This window comes from Spironucleus salmonicida, chromosome 6, assembly GCF_000497125.1.
Source record: "Spironucleus salmonicida strain ATCC 50377 chromosome 6, whole genome shotgun sequence".
NCBI lineage: Eukaryota > Fornicata > Diplomonadida > Hexamitidae > Spironucleus > Spironucleus salmonicida.
Window position 1 is genome coordinate 1,041,196 of NC_090601.1, and position 17,811 is coordinate 1,059,006.

General features: G+C 34.8%; 11 protein-coding genes and 1 pseudogene across 11 annotated transcripts; 5 read left to right on the plus strand and 7 right to left on the minus strand. All coding sequences in view use genetic code 6, as the record gives it.

The window, feature by feature from the left end:
- Positions 1-26: 26 nt before the first annotated feature.
- Positions 27-410, minus strand: SS50377_26217 (uncharacterized protein; the record flags this gene model as incomplete). Its single annotated transcript, XM_067910033.1, has 1 exon — positions 27-410. One exon carries the CDS (start codon positions 408-410, stop codon positions 27-29), a length of 384 nt encoding a protein of 127 aa, XP_067762789.1.
- Positions 411-643: 233 nt separating this feature from the next.
- SS50377_26218 (uncharacterized protein) lies at positions 644-922 on the plus strand (the record flags this gene model as incomplete). The annotated part of the gene is made up of 1 exon (XM_067910034.1): positions 644-922. The coding sequence occupies one exon, from the start codon at positions 644-646 to the stop codon at positions 920-922; it is 279 nt and encodes a 92-aa protein (XP_067762790.1).
- A 144-nt stretch (positions 923-1,066) lies between these two features.
- SS50377_26219 (uncharacterized protein) lies at positions 1,067-1,477 on the minus strand (the record flags this gene model as incomplete). The annotated part of the gene is made up of 1 exon (XM_067910035.1): positions 1,067-1,477. The coding sequence occupies one exon, from the start codon at positions 1,475-1,477 to the stop codon at positions 1,067-1,069; it is 411 nt and encodes a 136-aa protein (XP_067762791.1).
- Positions 1,478-1,689: 212 nt separating this feature from the next.
- SS50377_26220 (Cysteine-rich membrane protein 1) lies at positions 1,690-3,462 on the plus strand (the record flags this gene model as incomplete). The annotated part of the gene is made up of 1 exon (XM_067910036.1): positions 1,690-3,462. One exon carries the CDS (start codon positions 1,690-1,692, stop codon positions 3,460-3,462), a length of 1,773 nt encoding a protein of 590 aa, XP_067762792.1.
- A 1,581-nt stretch (positions 3,463-5,043) lies between these two features.
- Positions 5,044-5,598, plus strand: SS50377_26221 (Aspartate kinase I domain-containing protein; the record flags this gene model as incomplete). Its single annotated transcript, XM_067910037.1, has 1 exon — positions 5,044-5,598. One exon carries the CDS (start codon positions 5,044-5,046, stop codon positions 5,596-5,598), a length of 555 nt encoding a protein of 184 aa, XP_067762793.1.
- An 81-nt stretch (positions 5,599-5,679) lies between these two features.
- Positions 5,680-7,446, plus strand: SS50377_26222 (uncharacterized protein; the record flags this gene model as incomplete). The annotated part of the gene is made up of 1 exon (XM_067910038.1): positions 5,680-7,446. One exon carries the CDS (start codon positions 5,680-5,682, stop codon positions 7,444-7,446), a length of 1,767 nt encoding a protein of 588 aa, XP_067762794.1.
- Positions 7,447-7,981: 535 nt separating this feature from the next.
- On the plus strand, positions 7,982-9,361 carry SS50377_26223 (uncharacterized protein; the record flags this gene model as incomplete). Its single annotated transcript, XM_067910039.1, has 1 exon — positions 7,982-9,361. One exon carries the CDS (start codon positions 7,982-7,984, stop codon positions 9,359-9,361), a length of 1,380 nt encoding a protein of 459 aa, XP_067762795.1.
- A 1,588-nt stretch (positions 9,362-10,949) lies between these two features.
- On the minus strand, positions 10,950-11,297 carry SS50377_26224 (uncharacterized protein; the record flags this gene model as incomplete). The annotated part of the gene is made up of 1 exon (XM_067910040.1): positions 10,950-11,297. The coding sequence occupies one exon, from the start codon at positions 11,295-11,297 to the stop codon at positions 10,950-10,952; it is 348 nt and encodes a 115-aa protein (XP_067762796.1).
- A 244-nt stretch (positions 11,298-11,541) lies between these two features.
- SS50377_26225 (Cysteine-rich membrane protein 2) lies at positions 11,542-12,590 on the minus strand (annotated as a pseudogene).
- A 1,412-nt stretch (positions 12,591-14,002) lies between these two features.
- SS50377_26226 (uncharacterized protein) lies at positions 14,003-15,574 on the minus strand (the record flags this gene model as incomplete). Its single annotated transcript, XM_067910041.1, has 1 exon — positions 14,003-15,574. One exon carries the CDS (start codon positions 15,572-15,574, stop codon positions 14,003-14,005), a length of 1,572 nt encoding a protein of 523 aa, XP_067762797.1.
- A 798-nt stretch (positions 15,575-16,372) lies between these two features.
- Positions 16,373-16,915, minus strand: SS50377_26227 (uncharacterized protein; the record flags this gene model as incomplete). The annotated part of the gene is made up of 1 exon (XM_067910042.1): positions 16,373-16,915. The coding sequence occupies one exon, from the start codon at positions 16,913-16,915 to the stop codon at positions 16,373-16,375; it is 543 nt and encodes a 180-aa protein (XP_067762798.1).
- A 107-nt stretch (positions 16,916-17,022) lies between these two features.
- On the minus strand, positions 17,023-17,430 carry SS50377_26228 (uncharacterized protein; the record flags this gene model as incomplete). Its single annotated transcript, XM_067910043.1, has 1 exon — positions 17,023-17,430. The coding sequence occupies one exon, from the start codon at positions 17,428-17,430 to the stop codon at positions 17,023-17,025; it is 408 nt and encodes a 135-aa protein (XP_067762799.1).
- Between the last annotated feature and the right edge of the window lie 381 nt (positions 17,431-17,811).

The following is a 17,811-nucleotide window of genomic DNA, read 5'->3' on the forward strand; positions in this document are numbered from 1 at the left end:
CCGTGGAAGTAAAATCTCACTGGCCCTCAGAGGGCGATGGCCTGCGCCATGGAGGATATCCTGATCTCGATCTCCTCCAGCACGCCCGAGATCCGGCCCAGCTTGTAGACCATGTCCTCCGAGTCGTTGATCAGCGCGAGGATGTTCTGCGTCACCATCTTCATGTGGGTGTCCTCCATTATGGACAGGGCGCGGAAGCAGAACACATCGATCTGCGAGCAGGTCGAGGAGCGCGACACCGGGGTCACGGCCTGTAGGATGTCGTCGGCGGCAACCTAATACTTGCCTCTGAGGTTGTCCAGCTGCGTGGGGACGCTGCCGGGGGACCTGTTTCTGTTAATGAAGAGCGCGCCGGGTCTCATTTTGTCGGCTGAGCAGATAATTGGGCCGGCATTCGCAGCAATCGCCATAACCTATCCTACAGAAAAAACTTTTCAGTTTCTTGGAGTAAAGTCTCGCAAGCGTCGCGGTATTGATACTGTGATTTGGGCATCTGCCGGTTGATACATATTGCCCCAGAAGCGCATTTGGAGTGGCAGAAACATCGCGATTGGTGGCCAATTGGGTGCATCCGGTGCGTGTGTTGGACAAGGGGTGGCCTGGGCCCGCTCCAGTCATAAACCTATATCCTGCCCGGACTTCCATGGTTCCGCAGAATACCATCATACCCGGACCCCGTCGCCCGAGAAATGTGCCTCTTCCCCTACTCCACCTTGCCAGCCTCGGCCTGCTGCTGGCCAGCGCCCAGAAGCACCGCCTGGGCCTCGTGTGCGTGGGATGCCTGGTCGTCACCTTCGTCCAGGCGCTGCTGTCCAGCTACATCCTGGTCTTCCTCTCGGTCCAGCTCACGCTCACGCAGGGCGTCAGCCAGGCCGGTATGGCGCTGCTGAACCTCGCAGGGCAGCTCTTAGTCGGGCTCTGACTCATCGGTTCAGCGGGTACGACATCGCGAGGGTTCGGCCCCATCCGGCCCAGAGCGCGGGGTCTCGCTACACTTGCTCTACAGCCCAGCCTGGCTCTCCCTCGCACCCATAGGGCCGTGCCCAGGGTAATGCGTCCCCATGCTTCAGAATTAGGCCCTCGCATTTTCGAATCGGCCCACCTGCCCGCTTTCGGCCTACATACCCACGTATCCGGTTGGCCGAACTGTAGAAAAGAACCCCCTATTGTATACCCTTCTGCTGCGAGTTTGGACCCGAAGAGTGTGTTTCCACTAATCGGAGTATCCGCCAGAATGGACTCCGGGAGCACCCCCTTTCCCGTAGAATCGCCGGCCTCTAGTATACGAAAATCGCACCTCCCAGGCCCCACCCAAAACGAAACCGATCGTGCGCCAGAGCAACCAGACCCTCAGGCCCCATCTCGCCTGCGTGCTGGCCCCCGCTGGCTTCCCCATGGAGGGCGACGACTCGCTCCAGCTGTCCGGCAGCAAGTACCCGTCGGCACGGCGCTTCTTCCTAGATGCGGAGTGATACATATAGTACGTTCGGCCCGGCGCTAGAAACGCCGCGGCAGCACTATAACTTGCCTCACAGCAGGCTGCCGCGCTAGACCTTGGAAGGTCGCGCGCCCAGTCTTTAGAAACCCAGTTTTTCTGAATACCTCATCCGCAAATCTAATTTATATTACGTATATTTCACGCTTTTTATTTGGGTGCAATACCCTTCCCAGCCTATTCCGTTTCACAAAATGGCCGATCCTGGAACCTGCGTAGACTTCCTGAGCTCCTGCAAAGCGGGCTTCTACTGTCCCGAGGACGGATAGCCAGGCAGAAAATGCCTGGTGTGCTCCGAATAAACCGGCTACTTCAACAGCTGCAACTGCTAGGACAGCGTCGTCACCCCCCACTGCCGCGAATGTACTGCCGGAGCCTGTACGGCCTGCGTGGACTCCACCTACTTGGAAAACGGCGCGTGCGAGGACTGCATTCCTGGCTGCGAGCGCTGCGTGGACGGCCGGACGTGTATTGCCTGCGAACATGGGTACCTCATGAACACGACAACAAACAGGTGCGAGGCGGTCTGCAAAATGAACAGCGAATGCGATTACGGCGAGAACTAGTTCTGCGACCAGAGCAACAAAACCTGCAAGGCCTGCCGCAATAATTGCGAGTTCTGCCTGGCTGACAATGTCTGCACGCAATGCAGCAGCAGGGACCACGCCCTCAACCACGACGGAACCTGCACCACCGAATGCCCGAATCTGCAGAACGGACAGTACTGCAAGAACGGCACCGCCATGACCTGCGCCCCTGGGCTCACTTCGGACTGCAAGTGCGGGTTTGCGATCAACTGCGCGTCCTGCACCTCCTCCGGAAATTCTTGTGCAACATGCGTCCCGAACACTAGCAAGGATAGGGATGGGAAGTGTCTCGTTTGCGCAGAGGGCTACGAGCTGCTCAATAGCTCTTGCTGGCCCAAGAACAACGTCCCGCCGGTATCTGGTACCTGTTCCTCCGAGGTCTCAAGCTGCCGCGTGGGCTATTTCTGCGATGCCACGGGGACGAAGATTCTCCTCTGCAAGCAGTGCTCCGCCTCCATCAAGCCAGGCCAGGGATGCTACTGCACAGATGGCGTCGCTACGGCGGACTGCCTTTCGTGCAGTGGTGCGACGTGCGCGACGTGCATTTCTGGGAGCTTTTTGGCTGGCGGAAAGTGCGAGCGCTGCCCCGTGAACTGCGCGGTTTGCACGAATGCGGGAACGTGCACGACGTGCGCCACTGGGTACATTTCTGGCCTGGATGGGAAGTGCGTCCTGGCTTGCAAAGTCGATAAGGACTGCAAAAACGGGGTCGCGGAGTTCTGCGACAGGACGACCGGAAAGTGCGCATCATGCATCCAAAACTGCTAGACCTGCGTGGATAACTCGACGTGTAAGACGTGCAAATCTGGATACTCTCTGGTCCCTAGCGCCAAGCAGTGCATTGTGAGCTGTAGAAGCAGCCAGGACTGCTCCGGGGGTGTTTCGTAATTTTGCAACAGCGCCACTGGACTCTGCGGAAATTGCAGCGCAAACTGCGCCGCCTGCGCTTCTAGTACTGTTTGCAGCTCTTGCAGTGCAGGCTTCGTCGCAACGACGGCCGGAGTATGTGTTAAGGGGTGCACAGACTTTCAGAACGGGCAGTATTGCAAAGACGCCGCTGCAGCCAGCTGCGCAGAGGGTATCGACAGTCAGTGCAAGTGCGGGGATAACGTAAACTGTGCTACGTGCGATTTGAAGACGGTTCAGTGCGAAAAGTGCCTGAAAGGCATACTTAAAGACGAATCTGGGAAGTGTATGAAGTGTCTCGCTGGGCATACACTAATTGGATCAGTATGCTAAAAAGATCCTGATGTGCCTGTGGAGGATGGAAATAAGCTTAGCGGCGGCGCAATTGCCGGTATTGTAATAGCTATGATGGTGCTAATTGGAGGAATTGGGTGTGGAGTTGTCTACTATTTGATGAAGCGCTATAAGAAGTGAAATGTTTCCTTTTTATTGTTTAGTTAACTGAGTCAACGAATTTTTATTTTTTGTGTCTTGTATTATCGAAAATGTTAATATTTTTTACTCATTTTGATTTTATATGATTATTATATTCATATGTATAACAAAAGTATTTTTGAATGTAAATTGATTATCAGTTGCGTTGATGAAGTAGATGAAAATAACATTTACTATCTTAATTTATTGTAAATTTATATAGGAATGCAAACAGTTCGTAATTATCTTGTTTAATATTGAAATAAATTTTTGATATTAACTGGTTATTTTAACTAATAACCCAGGCTATACTGATTCCGTAGTATAATAATAGAATATCTTTTATTTGTTCAGAGATAATATCTAAGTAGCTATACAAAATACTTTATGAATGTTAGAATGAAACCTAATAAAGTATATATTTTTACTGTATTATTATATAATACAATAGTAAAATGTATGGTACTAATATATAATTCAAATAATGAATTTTAGCACTTAAGCTTTTAGTATTTTAAAATTTAACATCAATATATATTTTAATACCTAAAAAATTAATCTTAAAGGAGTTAAGACCAAAGTAAAATTTGACGATAAAAAATAATAACACTATTGATATTATAATAAATAAATTTTATGACACTAAGTTAGTCAAGATTCATTAAATCACAACTATAACATAGGATACATTAACTGCAAGGTGGCATTTTCATTACTAATAGGTTTCTAGATCCATAACATTAGATAGAATTTTCAACTACGTATTATTGACATTATATTACCTATTAGTTTAAATGTATAACTATATAGTATTAAAATTTAAAAAGATTTATCTATAGAAATAGGCAGTATCAACTATGCATAAGTTTATTCAGCCAGAAATTTAAATAAAAGCTATTTCACTGACTTATAAATGATCCAGCTATTTTTGCAAAAATTTAAATTATTAATCCCTTAAAATAATATTATGAACTTACTTGTAGTATATAAACCTCATAGAAGATATTATTTCATATGCATTCATATATAAGTTTACAATAAATTAAGATAGTAAATGTTATTTTCATCTACCTCATCAAAGTAACTGATGAGAATCAATTTACACTCAAAATGCATTTTATTATAGACATAAATATAATAGGAGTAAGTAGCTAAGTACAAAAACAACTTTCTGCTGCATTCAGTTTTAAACCCACCAAAGTCATTTTATGATAGTGTTGTCATCATAACAATGACTTGCCGTATTTTAAATCGAAGCCGACTGAACCATACTTTTAGTAAGTATTACTTACTACTCCATTAATTGAATGCAGTCAAAGACAAATTTGATTAATAAATGATCAATAAACATAAATATTAAATAAATAGAAACCCAATAGTTTAGAAAAATAACATAGCAAGCGGCCCGACCCGAAAGCGATTGCTTTAGAGATTGCTGGGCGGGTGGGTCGCATTAAACAAAATCAGAGCATCAAAATTATAGATCATTTTATTTATTTAAAATCAAAAAATAAAATATGATTAAAATAGTAAAAGCAAAAAGCTGTAATTTAACAAATTAATTTTTTAAACCCATATAAAATGTAGCTCAATCACACCAAACTTGTATAATCAGACACTAAAGGTATTCTATAAGCATTGTAATAAGTTTCATAACAGTACTTGAAGAAAGAGATATCTCTTTAAGAGTATTACTAAAAATCATAGCAATATAAATTATAGCATCTTCATATTAAATTACTGAAATATAAAGTATCAAAAGATAACTTAAATTACAATGAAGCTATTCTCTTAAAATAACATATACTAAAATAAGAAAGATCAGGTCACACTAGCAATCAGATAAAATTAAAATTGATTACTACACCAAATATTAAAAAGAATATAAGCACAGAACTATTTTAAAGGATTAAACAGAATAAACTAATAAATATTACTTTACACTAAAAATACGTTTCACAACAATATAAAACTAGAGAAACTAATTTGTTAAACGCTAAAATAGAAAAATTTAAAGATGTACTTGAGAATCTATACGAATACACTTTAAGGAGTTATTTCCGAAAACTGACTTAAATAGATATATAATATACTTACTACTATTAAGGAATCAGATTCAAAAATTAAAATTAATGAATAAGTATATATTATGATTAATTTAATGTAGATAACGTTAAGTTGAATTAAAGAATTAATACCGAGTGTAGCTTACCATAAATGAATTTACCACGTAGCGAAACGATAGAATAGTTTTTAATTGAATTCGATAGAAATTTGTCTTTTACAGTTCACGCAGGCGAAACCTTTACATGTCAGCAAGATAGAGTTAACGGAAATATTAATTCATTCCTTTTTATAATAATATAATATATCGTTTACAATAAAAAATTATACACATTATTTTGTTAAATTAAAACTAAGAGAAAGAGGTTTAAATACAAACATTTAAAGAAATAATGGCGGATAGTACAAAAATTTGCTGTATAAAGAAATTTAAAGGGTGAATTATCATTTTCAAATATTGGTATTAAGCAAGTTTTAGAGATTAATATTGATGATTTAGTTGAGTCTTTGTTTGAGGTATTTGAAATGTTCTATAAGATGTTTAATGAATGGGATCCGACTTATGACTACGGATTTTAAATAGGCTTACTTCGCAAAAATTCAGGAAATGCATATGAAGAAGATAAATAAATAAAATATCTTTATAAAAGATCAATATTCTTTGTTAGAAATAATGATGAAAAGTGTTTATATGCAGCAATAATTTCAGCATCCATTAAAAAAACAACTTATTGTTAATGGTAAATATACTTTTAAAATTAATAATTAAATATACATGATTCCTAAAGATGCATTCAGTCATGGAAGATAACTTAGAAACTATTCAATAAATGTAAAAGTTATAACTTATATTTCTTTACTTAGTTATTATTTGGATTTATAAGCATTGTTGGAGATGATTTATCAGGGGAGGAAATAGTTTAAAGAGCAGAAAGCGTATTCGAATTAAATATACTAAGATTAACATTAGCAAATTAAAATGATATCTTACCATCTCGTACAGAAGATTTATTACTTGTTCAAAACAAAACAGCGAATTACAAAGGGCATTACAATGTAATTATGGAATATAAATAATACGTAAATACTATCAAACCACTCTACAAAGATTATAATTATTGCTACTAACATAGATTGTTTACATACCGTAGAAACAAATGTAAAAACTGTGTTCTAGTAGGAGCAGTTGATCAAGAATATTATTGTTAGCTCTGTTGTTACAAACATGAATTGGATTAAAATAACATGAATCATTAATGCGAGAATTGCAATATTAGAGTAAACCATGAACCTAATACTAAATGCTTAAAAAGAAATAATGATATTTGTTAATTATTTACGCCTTGTGTTAATTGTGGTAGGATTCATAGTAGTATGAGTAACTGCTATGCAAAATTATAACATGATGAGTTATACTTTAAAGAAGGGCTGCTTAAGAAAGATTAAAAGTCATACGTAGTTTGGGATATTGAAAGCTACTTTGAAAACGTTCCAGAAGAATTAATAGACAAAGCTTCAATGCAACACATACCGTTTTTAGTATCTTGGTATATAATGAAATATGATAGAGCGAAGAATGAATATACTTAACAAGACTTCTTTTATAAAAACAACCTTACGTTTATACAACATGGTACCTTTACTCCATCAAATGATTAATTCTTAATTAAGTTTATTGATCATATGAAACTTGTAGATATGAAATATAAGGTATACGATTTCTACGCTCACAATGCAGCTGCATATGATAATTATTTATTACTATCTGAAGTATCAAAATACGGAGTTGAAAACTATAAGACTGACACTATAATTAGTAATAACAAACTACTTCAACTAAAATTGATAATATATATTTTAAAGATTCATTTAGAATCATTCCTATGCCACTGTCTAAATTAAATAAAGACTTAGATTTGAGACTTGTTGTAGGAAAACAGCTGCAGTCATATACGTACCTGACTAAAAACATGTTTGATTAATTTATTGAAAGAAGAGGTAAACTAATGACCATAAAACAACTTGTAGATTCAAACAACCTATAGTTAAAACATTTTAATAACTTGTCAAAAGATGAGTTTGAATAGTACGTAATTGACTATGGGCATATTGACTATGTTACTTAATACGTAAACTACTGCATTCCAGACTGTTTCGTTTTAGCTGTAGCAATAAGGAAGTAAATTGAAATCTCACTTCAGGAATAAAAAGTCAACATCATTAATTATTTAACAGCACCAGCAATGGCTATGAACTTAAATACTCATCATTGTGTTTCATAATTATAAAATGGATTCTAAGATTTAAAACATAACAAATCTAAATGTGAATGCAAGTTGTCTTAATTAATTTAATAAGATATTTAATTAGTAAATAAATTATTAGATACTGGTTTTAATAAATATCAAATGTTTTATATAACTAGCAATTCAAAGGATCAAGATACAGCATTGACATGGTGTTAACGGCTGATAATAAGAAATATGGGCTTGAGTTAGATGGTACCTTTTATCATGGATTAAAAGAACTAAGTTGCAAAGATGAATATCATATATTATAACATGAAAGATTAGAAGCTCATAATAATAAAACTTAAGATTTAAATGATAAAGTAAAACTCAATGGCTTCGTGTAAATATTTCACGTAACTCACAAGCAGTGTATACAATTCGAAAAAGATAACAATGTAAAGATAGAAGTACCTAAACGCTTTGACATAACCAACAGATCAATCTTGACTGAAGGAAGAGCATAGTGCTTTACAGATCACATGAAAATAAACAAGAAGAAGTTTAAGATGTACGGAATTGATTTCATATAGCTGTATCCATCTGCAATGGTATTTAGGAACTGGCCATTAAGTGATTTAGTTATTGGAACGCATTACGGAAACACTATTTATGATTCAACAATACACGACGAGTATAATATTAATTAATTCAAATTTAAAATAGATTAAAAGTATATTGATTAAGTAAAGTAGTATGTTAAATAGATCCCAAGAATCATTAACTCCGAAGCAATGCTGTAGTACTTCTTATAAGGATGTGATAACCATAAAAGATTGATCTAAATCAAATGTCAAATGCTTCCTCCATAGTTATTAAAGTACCCAGTTTTAGGAACTAACATTTGTGCTAAGTTACTATATCCACTTTGCAGAACATGTTCGGAATAGAAATGCTTAGATGTAAACAATCATGCACGTTACAACCACAATGAAGATGAAATAATACTTACAGGAGTATGGCATGGAACTGAATTGATAAATGCTTTATACGAAGGACATAAGTTCGGGGAGAAATACGAGGCACACACTTACTAAACATCAAGTTTTAATGATAACTAATATTAAGGAGGAAACTTCATTAATTCATAGATGTTCAACAAGACAATGAACTCAGATCAAGATGATTATAAGGATGAAGCTGTACTAAAGCAATTAGCAAATGATTGTAACTTTGACTATATTTATAACGATGGCATAGCATCAATCAAATAAAAGAGTGGAGTTGAATATAGGTAACTTAAACTAAACCAAGGAGTAAAGACCTTCTATACACTATTGTTAAATTCAACGTATGGTAAGACAGGCTAGAATGTTGTAATACCAACGGAGTCGTTTGATAAGGGTGAATTCCTTTTTGGTATGCATGACGAAGAGCTGCATAAGAATTATAAATTGAATTAATTGGATAAGTATGATTAAGAATACTTATGCATACGAATAAGAGTTGTAATAAACATAAAGAACCTAATCAAATGCATCCTTGGCAGGAACGATAACAACAGTAGCAAGAACTATGCGTTATACATTAATAAGATATGTAAATGATGAATTAAAAGGAACTGTCTTATACGCTGATACAGATTCAGTTTACTGTGTTTTAGATAGAGTAAAGTACACAAACTTAACTTCAGTAACATTCAAGAACACATACTCTTGCAAATGCGAATAGAAACTTGATCCAAATGAATGGGTTTGTATAGGAGCGAAGTAATATGCATATACAGATGGAGTTAGATATGCATAAACACCAAAAGGTATCACCTTAGATAAAACAGGTATTATTGAAGTAGAGGAAGGGAAGCTTGTTCATGTGTTCGATATTTATAAACCAATACTGTTTGATTAAATATAGGTTAACGAGGACGGTAGTATTTAAAAGAGAGACTCAAACGCTGAGACAAAAGTAAAACAAGATCTAAACTTTATAAGAGATAATAAAATATATAACATATACACTCACACAAGATATAAAGTAATTAGGTAATAGTAATAAAAGAGGCTTATTGATTTTAGTTCAAGAGTTGATTAAATATCAACATTGCTTTTTGGATATGATAAAGTATAATCACGATTTTATAATATGAATCATTTTTTTAATCTATAATAAAAATGGAGAATCAAGAAATCTTTTTTTCCAAGTCTCGATAGCATAGCTGGATATCATTATCTACGCTAGCTGTAGCTGTTCTCATTAGATGAGGTATCATACTTATCAAAGTTGGTATATTTGAACTTCTAATAGTACTCATGGCCAACCCTAAGTAAGTTAGTAAAAAAATAAAAAACAAATGTTAAATACTTAAAATAATAAGGTAGTATAAAACTCAATAAAACTATTATCGACAACTCGAAAGAAGAGTTAGGATACTTAAATTAACTCATTAAACGACTTGAAAAGTTTATTGAAATTTCTACAGTTTTTGATGTAATAACAGAATTATCCAGCTACTATGAGGCGTGAACAAAGCTATATTTTTTAATTAATAAAACAACCATGCCAACAAACTCAATTGACACAAATATAAATGAATAAAATAATTCAACTAATTCAACTGATACAAATATAAAATTCAAAAAATTAAAAGATAACTATGAATACACAGACGATACAAAACGAGATAACGCAAGATACTAACAGATGAATAAAAACAAGAAAGATTACTTAAGAAATAAAAATTATAAAAAGATAGGCTACCCAAAGATGATTGAAGTAAAATAGAAAAATAAATAAATAAATAATTTAATAATCAACATTCCAAAATATTGATACACTAACAGAATTATAAAACAGTTTAAAATAATTTAAAGATGAATTATTTTCAAAATTTGAAAGTTAAGACAGCTCAAAATGTAAACATAAGTTGAATCAGTCACAAACATAAAAAAGGAATCAGATTCGCATTAACAAGTCAGGGAACAACCGATTTAATAACAATCTGGAAAGCCATAGTTTTTCTGGTCCTAAAGGGACCAATTAACAACATATTAAAGTTTATAAGCAAGATTTAAATGAATTAATTATTCAAAATCATTTTTTAATTAGTAAAATAAATATTGCAAATTAAATTAATAAAGGAGCAGACATAGCTACAGATGCAGGTTATCAACTTATTAATAAATTAAGTCTAAAAGATCAAACTAAAGATAACTCAGGCAGAGTGTTAGACATAGCAAACAGGTTTACAAAAGATATGGCATATTCAGGATCATTGCATAACGCAAATAAAATATAACCAGAAACATTGCATGACTCAAACAAGATACCACCACAGTAACTATAACAAACAGCAAAACAATAAAGATAGATCAGATTAAGATCTGGTTGGGAGAGATTCAAATCGGGATTCAAAGCTGTATTTAAACCAATTGCAAGTTTTGGAGCTAACTTACTAAACTTCATACCTGGCGTTGGTCCAATACTATCAGCTGGAGCAAAAGGACTTATAGGTTTAATGAAGTGAACAATAATATTAATTATCATTCAATTTTTTGGATCCAATTGAATTGATTACATATATTATTTTATCAATAGATTCCGTAACGCAAATTTTCGTGTTACAAATTTTCTAATTTATGAATAAAATACTAATATACTTTCTACTTGCACATTAACTATACTTCCAGCTTGCTTTGCAAAGTGATAATCTTAACAAATGCATCACTATTACCTCTTTTATAAAATAATATTTTATTCCTATAACATTTATAGATTGGCGTGCTTTATTTCAGCGTCTTTACACGGTGACACGACTGCGTACTTTCTCTTCTTGACAGCTGCAGCCACAGCAATGAACATCACCCCCAAAGAACGACCCCAGTGCTCGAACTGTTCCTGTCTGGAATGCACAGCCTATCGATCCTCTGGAAAGCATGATAGCAGCATTAGCTCTTATTGCTGCCAACTAACACCCCGTTGACGTACTTATATCATTCCATTCCCCAGGAGTGCTGCAGAACGCGCAGTCCTTTTAGCATTTCGCGCGCACGCTCCCCGAGCGATTCCTGGAACAGCAAAAGCTCTGGGGGCAAGGCTTGCTGTTCGAGCTTTTTGGTAGTGCTAAGGGCGTACCCGTCCTTGCACTAGGTGCAGATATATTTGTCAGGACAGATATTCCAACCATCTGTGCAGAGTTTGCAGCCAGCATTTTATAAAAAGGCACCGTCTGGATATGGCGAGCAAGAAGTTACGCCTATATATGGGGTGTGTCAGTTTTTGCAATTCTGGCATGCATTTGGGGGGTAGTGCAGAACTTTTTAGCACATTTGACGTTTTGGAGGTCAAATCCTGCCATGATAAGACCACAAGCTGAGGCTGATACGCATCTAAAGTATTTTCAGTGCATATAGTGCATTTGCTTGCTTCCAAAAAATTTTCACTTTTGCATGAAGTATAGATGGATGAGTCAGAGCAGGCCTCACAATTACTGGGGCAGGCCTCGCATTCTTCTTGTTTCAGTACGAAGGCGATTTAGCACTTGGTGCACACTCCAGCAGACAAGCAGGGGAGGCAGTTGGAAGGGCATGCGACGCAGATATTTCCGCTGAGGACGTATCCGGCCTGGAACTCCGAGCACGTGCTCATACCGGAGCATTTGCTGCATCCACTGATACAGGTGGAATATATGAACTGGGCGTTGTGGCAGTACCCAGTGGCACACACTGCATTTTCCTGACTCAAAGCAGTCCTCTCAGTGATTGGGCAACTTGTACAGGGGATTCCGCTGAAATAGTAGCCCACGGAGCACAACGTGCAGTCTATGGCATTGACACACATTTTTCAGTCCTTGTTGCAGGCCCTGCAGTTATCCCCGCTCTTGTAGTATCCCAAGCTGCATTTCTGACATGTGTCCTTATTGGAAATACTGAATTTATCACAGTTATATTATCTGCCACTTTAGCAAATTTCAGGATTGATGATATCTCTGGTTGGGCAAACAGTTCCAGTAGGACATGTATTTGTGGGAGATTGATAACCGGATATTTTAAAACGAACAGGAGTAAAAAGATGTAGTATTAAATCCAAAATATAAGTTATTATTTTATTATGTTTTGATTTTTATAAAGATTAAAAATACTATATGAATATCAATTATAAAAAATATATAAATCTTTAGTAAATATCAATTATAGAGACAAACATTTACTTAAACTATCAAAACTAAACTATATGTTAATATATTATTAATAAACTAAACTTTTTATTTTCGAAAATACTAATTATTTAGTAGATGCATATTGAATTAGTTTATGTTACAAATGATGTGCTTATCCAAATACCTATTTAGAATAACCCCTACACTTCTCTAATATTGCAAAAAGTATATTGTGGACTGTAATATATTCAAAATACTAAGTCGAGTTAATGCGATTGTTGCTTAGGTTGCTCGTACCACCTAAAATTCTGACTAAAATTATATGATAAAATTAAAGAAAGTATAAAGTTATGCAACTAAAACACGAAAATATATTTCATGAACATTAGAGAAATTATGCATGAAACAATATCAACAAATAAATGCATACTTATAAATATATTGATAACGCGTAAGGCAAGCTATATACATACTAAAACACGTCCATTATAAACTTACAACTTCACTAAATATCTAAATAGATGCTTAACTTTAAAACTTAATGAACAATTCGTAATCAAGTATATCACCAAAAATATAGTATGATGTTAGTATAGTTATTATTTAAGCAATGGGGAGCAAGTGGCATATAATCTAATTATCTCTATTGCCGTCGAAATATTTTATATAAAGGCATTTTAGAGGAGTTAATAATATTTTATATAAAATACTATATATTATACTTGAGTCTACTTGTCTAGTTAAAATGGTATGTGGATTTGGCGTTTTGCTGACTACTATTTTATATTTTACGATATACGAAACTTCCTATATTATATTTTATGCGTCATACTTATACTAGATGCGCCGTGTTACTAACCATTACCACGATTTGCCACACCTTATTGCCGATATACTCAAACGAGTAAGCGAACCTTGCTTGATACTAAACAGGTACATTTGATCTATGCTAGCAGCATACTGCCTGTATAGTCTATGTTGCTTATATTTTTATTTTAAATAAGTAATCATATATGAAATTTGAAACAATAATACTATACAAAGATAGCTTGACATTAGATATGTGGAACATCACTCCAATATCTCATTTACTTCATTACTATCTTAATGCAAGTACACTTGTTGCTACCACTGCAACGATAGTTATCAAGCTTATGATTACCCAAAAGTAAATCAAAATAATACTTTTTTGGTCTACTATGACATTCAGACTAAGCTGATAGTCGTACTCGTTAGTAATAAAAATACGCGTTATAAATGATTTTTTAAGCTCTTGTATAAAGCCCTTTTGCCGGACATGGTAGTCTCCAGGAAAGAATGGAAATTGGCTATGTTCAATCGTATCAGCTTCACTAAAGCACTCAGTAAAAAAGCTCTTATTCTAGATTACTAACCTCTTCTTATATACTTAGAATTGAATTCTTGACTGTGTGTCGGACGTCATTTACAAAACCTCCTGCTGCTAGGTTAGCACTCCATCTTTGTATTTATCTAAGCACTCCGGGGTCAAAGTGGGGAATACGATTATGCAAGTATCCTTGAAGCTTACTTAAGTAATAATTTTATAAAAACAGGACTGAATGGGTGCATATTCAATAGTTTACTCTGAAATAATTTCCTGGTTTGCGTCATAAAAGCTTATAAATAGTTATTAAGTTTGCCCAGTTAAATTTTGCGTCAATAAAGACATATTCTCAACATCAAAAAAGAATACAATCCCTGTTCTTTCGGCGAAACCATTTGTTGCCTCTTGTCTTACCTATTATGTTTTCTAAAATACACTTGTTGCCATGATAAAGCTGCTGCTAATACATGTTTTCAAGCTTGAAAGATCAGCTATGTTTTAGATGGCCGTCGATGTTACTATGGTTATTAGATTTAGATCAGTAATACAGTTATTTGTATCTGTCTATATCTATATTACCTCTCCAAAGATTTATTAGCTAAGACTCGAACCAGATTACGTATAGTTTAGTGAAAGTCTCATCTTCAACTGGCGATCTTTCTGAAACTATTTGAAGAAACTTAATAGTGATTATTAAATATCTGCAGACGACGTTTCTGCGAAAATTTGGTAGTTGTGGGTGTCCAGGTGCACGAAGGGGAGCTTGTAGTAGGTGGCTGGCGACGATGAGTTTGGGGCGATAGGGATGGAAATCCAAGTGCTGTCTACTTGGTACTGGAACTCCACAGCGGGTGTGCTGATCTGGCAGTCGTTCGGCTCTGCGTTAATACTCAGGTATGAGTTTCTGGAGCGGTTGTACACAAGAGTTACGTTATTCCAGCAATTTGATGTGTTAACCATAGTGTGTTAAATTAAGCTAAAAGTACCTGGGACGGATAGTTCTTTTCCTAAGACAATTTCATATGATATTATCGAAAGCTCTGTCATGAAGTTGAACTATGCCATTTTGACATCATTAAAGGTTATTTCTAATGGTATCCCACTTTGATATGTAAAGTCTGTTGATAAGCTTTAAACTGCACCATCTTAAACATAATGCAGTGTGGCGATGGATACGGTATTATTAAAAGCTAAGCAGTGTAATGTTTAGTTTTTGGTAGGAGAAAGATGCAGATAAAACTGGGATCTTTAGAGTCTTCCAATTAGGGAGGAATCCTCATCAAAGCAGTGAATTTAGTCTTGCAGAATAATAAGCAACATTATTAGAAACTAAAACTTATTATATAAACCATCTTAACTATTATAGAGATTTATATTTTGAAAAAATAAATCGTCGTATACTTATAATTATATATTAAATATAATTATAAGAATAAAATTTAATTTAATTTTCGGTTGTTATAAGCCTAAAAAATTAGATAATACATAGTAATATTACATCTTAGTATAATTCCAGACCATTATTATTAATAAATGTTATTAAAATTAAAATAGTCCTAACAGTACAATAAAATATTCTCTTATTCAACAGTGAAAACAAATTAATATATGTAAAGCTGTAAAAGTCCTGTAAAATATTTTTTGTTACTGATATTTATCTTAATATTAATATTTTATATTAAAACTAACAAGTGTGATTAAAAACAAAAAATTACAAGATATGAAAGATATTAATTTAGTTCGCTTTTTCATTAAATTGTAATGTAAATAATTAATTAAATAATGAATATATTCTATTAATTATTTGTTTTCTTAGTTTATTCCTTTATTGATTTATCTTGGAGTAAATTATTATATGCGTATATTAAATATAATAATATTTAAAGCACTCCTATCAAAAAAAATTTATAAGTAGGTACTATTTCGGAGCAGGATCAAGGTTTGACAATAGTGGTTTTAAAATTTTCAAAACTGTTTGACATAAAATTGACCATGGTCGCCAAGGGCGTCCGGAAATCAAAGATTTCCATTAAATAAATCATTAACTTAAGCTGCTCAGGGATTAGAGCACAACGCACCCTCTACATACACACAACAAAAATTAAAAATAACACGGTTTCACATTCCACACCGTGTTAACCTTTTAGTTACTATTTAAAATAGATTCTCAACTAATTTAATAAGTTCCTTTCGTTTATTGTTTTTTAAAACTATATTAATTAATTCTTATAAATAAATCTTACATACTTTAGATGAAGTTGATTAGTTCTCTTACAGAATCGTATCTAAAATAATCATCGTGTTGTATAGTCTGACGTCACCCTATTTATTACCTTTGAAACAATACTCTGATAACGCTACAACTTATTCGACCCTGTCATACAATAATCTATCTGTTAGTGCTAAGGAAATATATATTACTATTAGTATTTTACTATAATGTTCAAACTTTAATAGTGACGATTGCATGTTATTATAATTGGTTTGGCTGAAGTTTGCTTTAGATGGAGGTTCAACATCAGAGCTTTTTGGAAGTACTTCAATATTCTTGATAACTTCTTTTGAGTAGTCTTCTAAGCTTTCTTACTTCTACATAACCTATATCGCTTCTTTGTAAGTTGGTTTTGTTTCTTGATCTTTAACTATTGCTTATCGATCCATTTTTGTTTATTAAAAAAAGGTTTCTTTAAAATATACGTTATGATCTTTAAGAAGTGGAAGCCCAAAGGCGACCATAGTTATTTGGTTTTTGCTTAAATCCTTTTGGATCAGAAATATAGTTCTCTTGAAGCTGGCTCAATAGCTTAAATAGCTTTCACTTGTTTTTCATCTAATAAATATTAGATTTGTTTATAGTATGTACCAAACTGACATGTTTCAATCTTGTTAATTATTATATACTTGCTATAGGCTTGCTTAGTGCTAAGTACATCAGGAGTATTATAATAGTTCTATTGTGTAAGTTCTTAAGGTAACACAGCTATTACTTGTTTATCTTTATTAAGCAATCTTATTTATTCAACTTTGTTATATACTTTATTACTTTCAAATTTCTGCTTAGTACTAGTTTCATTAGTTATTTTTATGGGTTCATTGTTTACTATTACTTCGATGAATGCGAGATCGTCTCTTTTGTTTTCTTCAATCAGTAGTTTTATATTTATGAACTTTACCATTTCTTTGGTTAAAAAAATGAAGGTACTATCATTTAAATGTAGATAAAAATTAACAGATACTCACTTAACTTGCTTATCAAAGTTTATAAAGATCATTGGGTCTGGTTAAATAATTATATATAAAAAACTATATTTGAACTGTCCTCTCTTCGAATAGTCGTTTCCAAAATAACCAATGGATCTATTATACAATTCAATAAACTATTTCGATTCGAATTCTTAACTTGTTATCCTTCCAATATCCTCAAAGATATATTTTATATGTTCTTCCTTGAGACCATTCATTAACAAGAAAGCTGTAAACAACTATCTAAAAGGTACATACAGTATCTTAATAGAATATAAACATGAAATGGTTGCCCAAATCCCAAGATGTCTTCT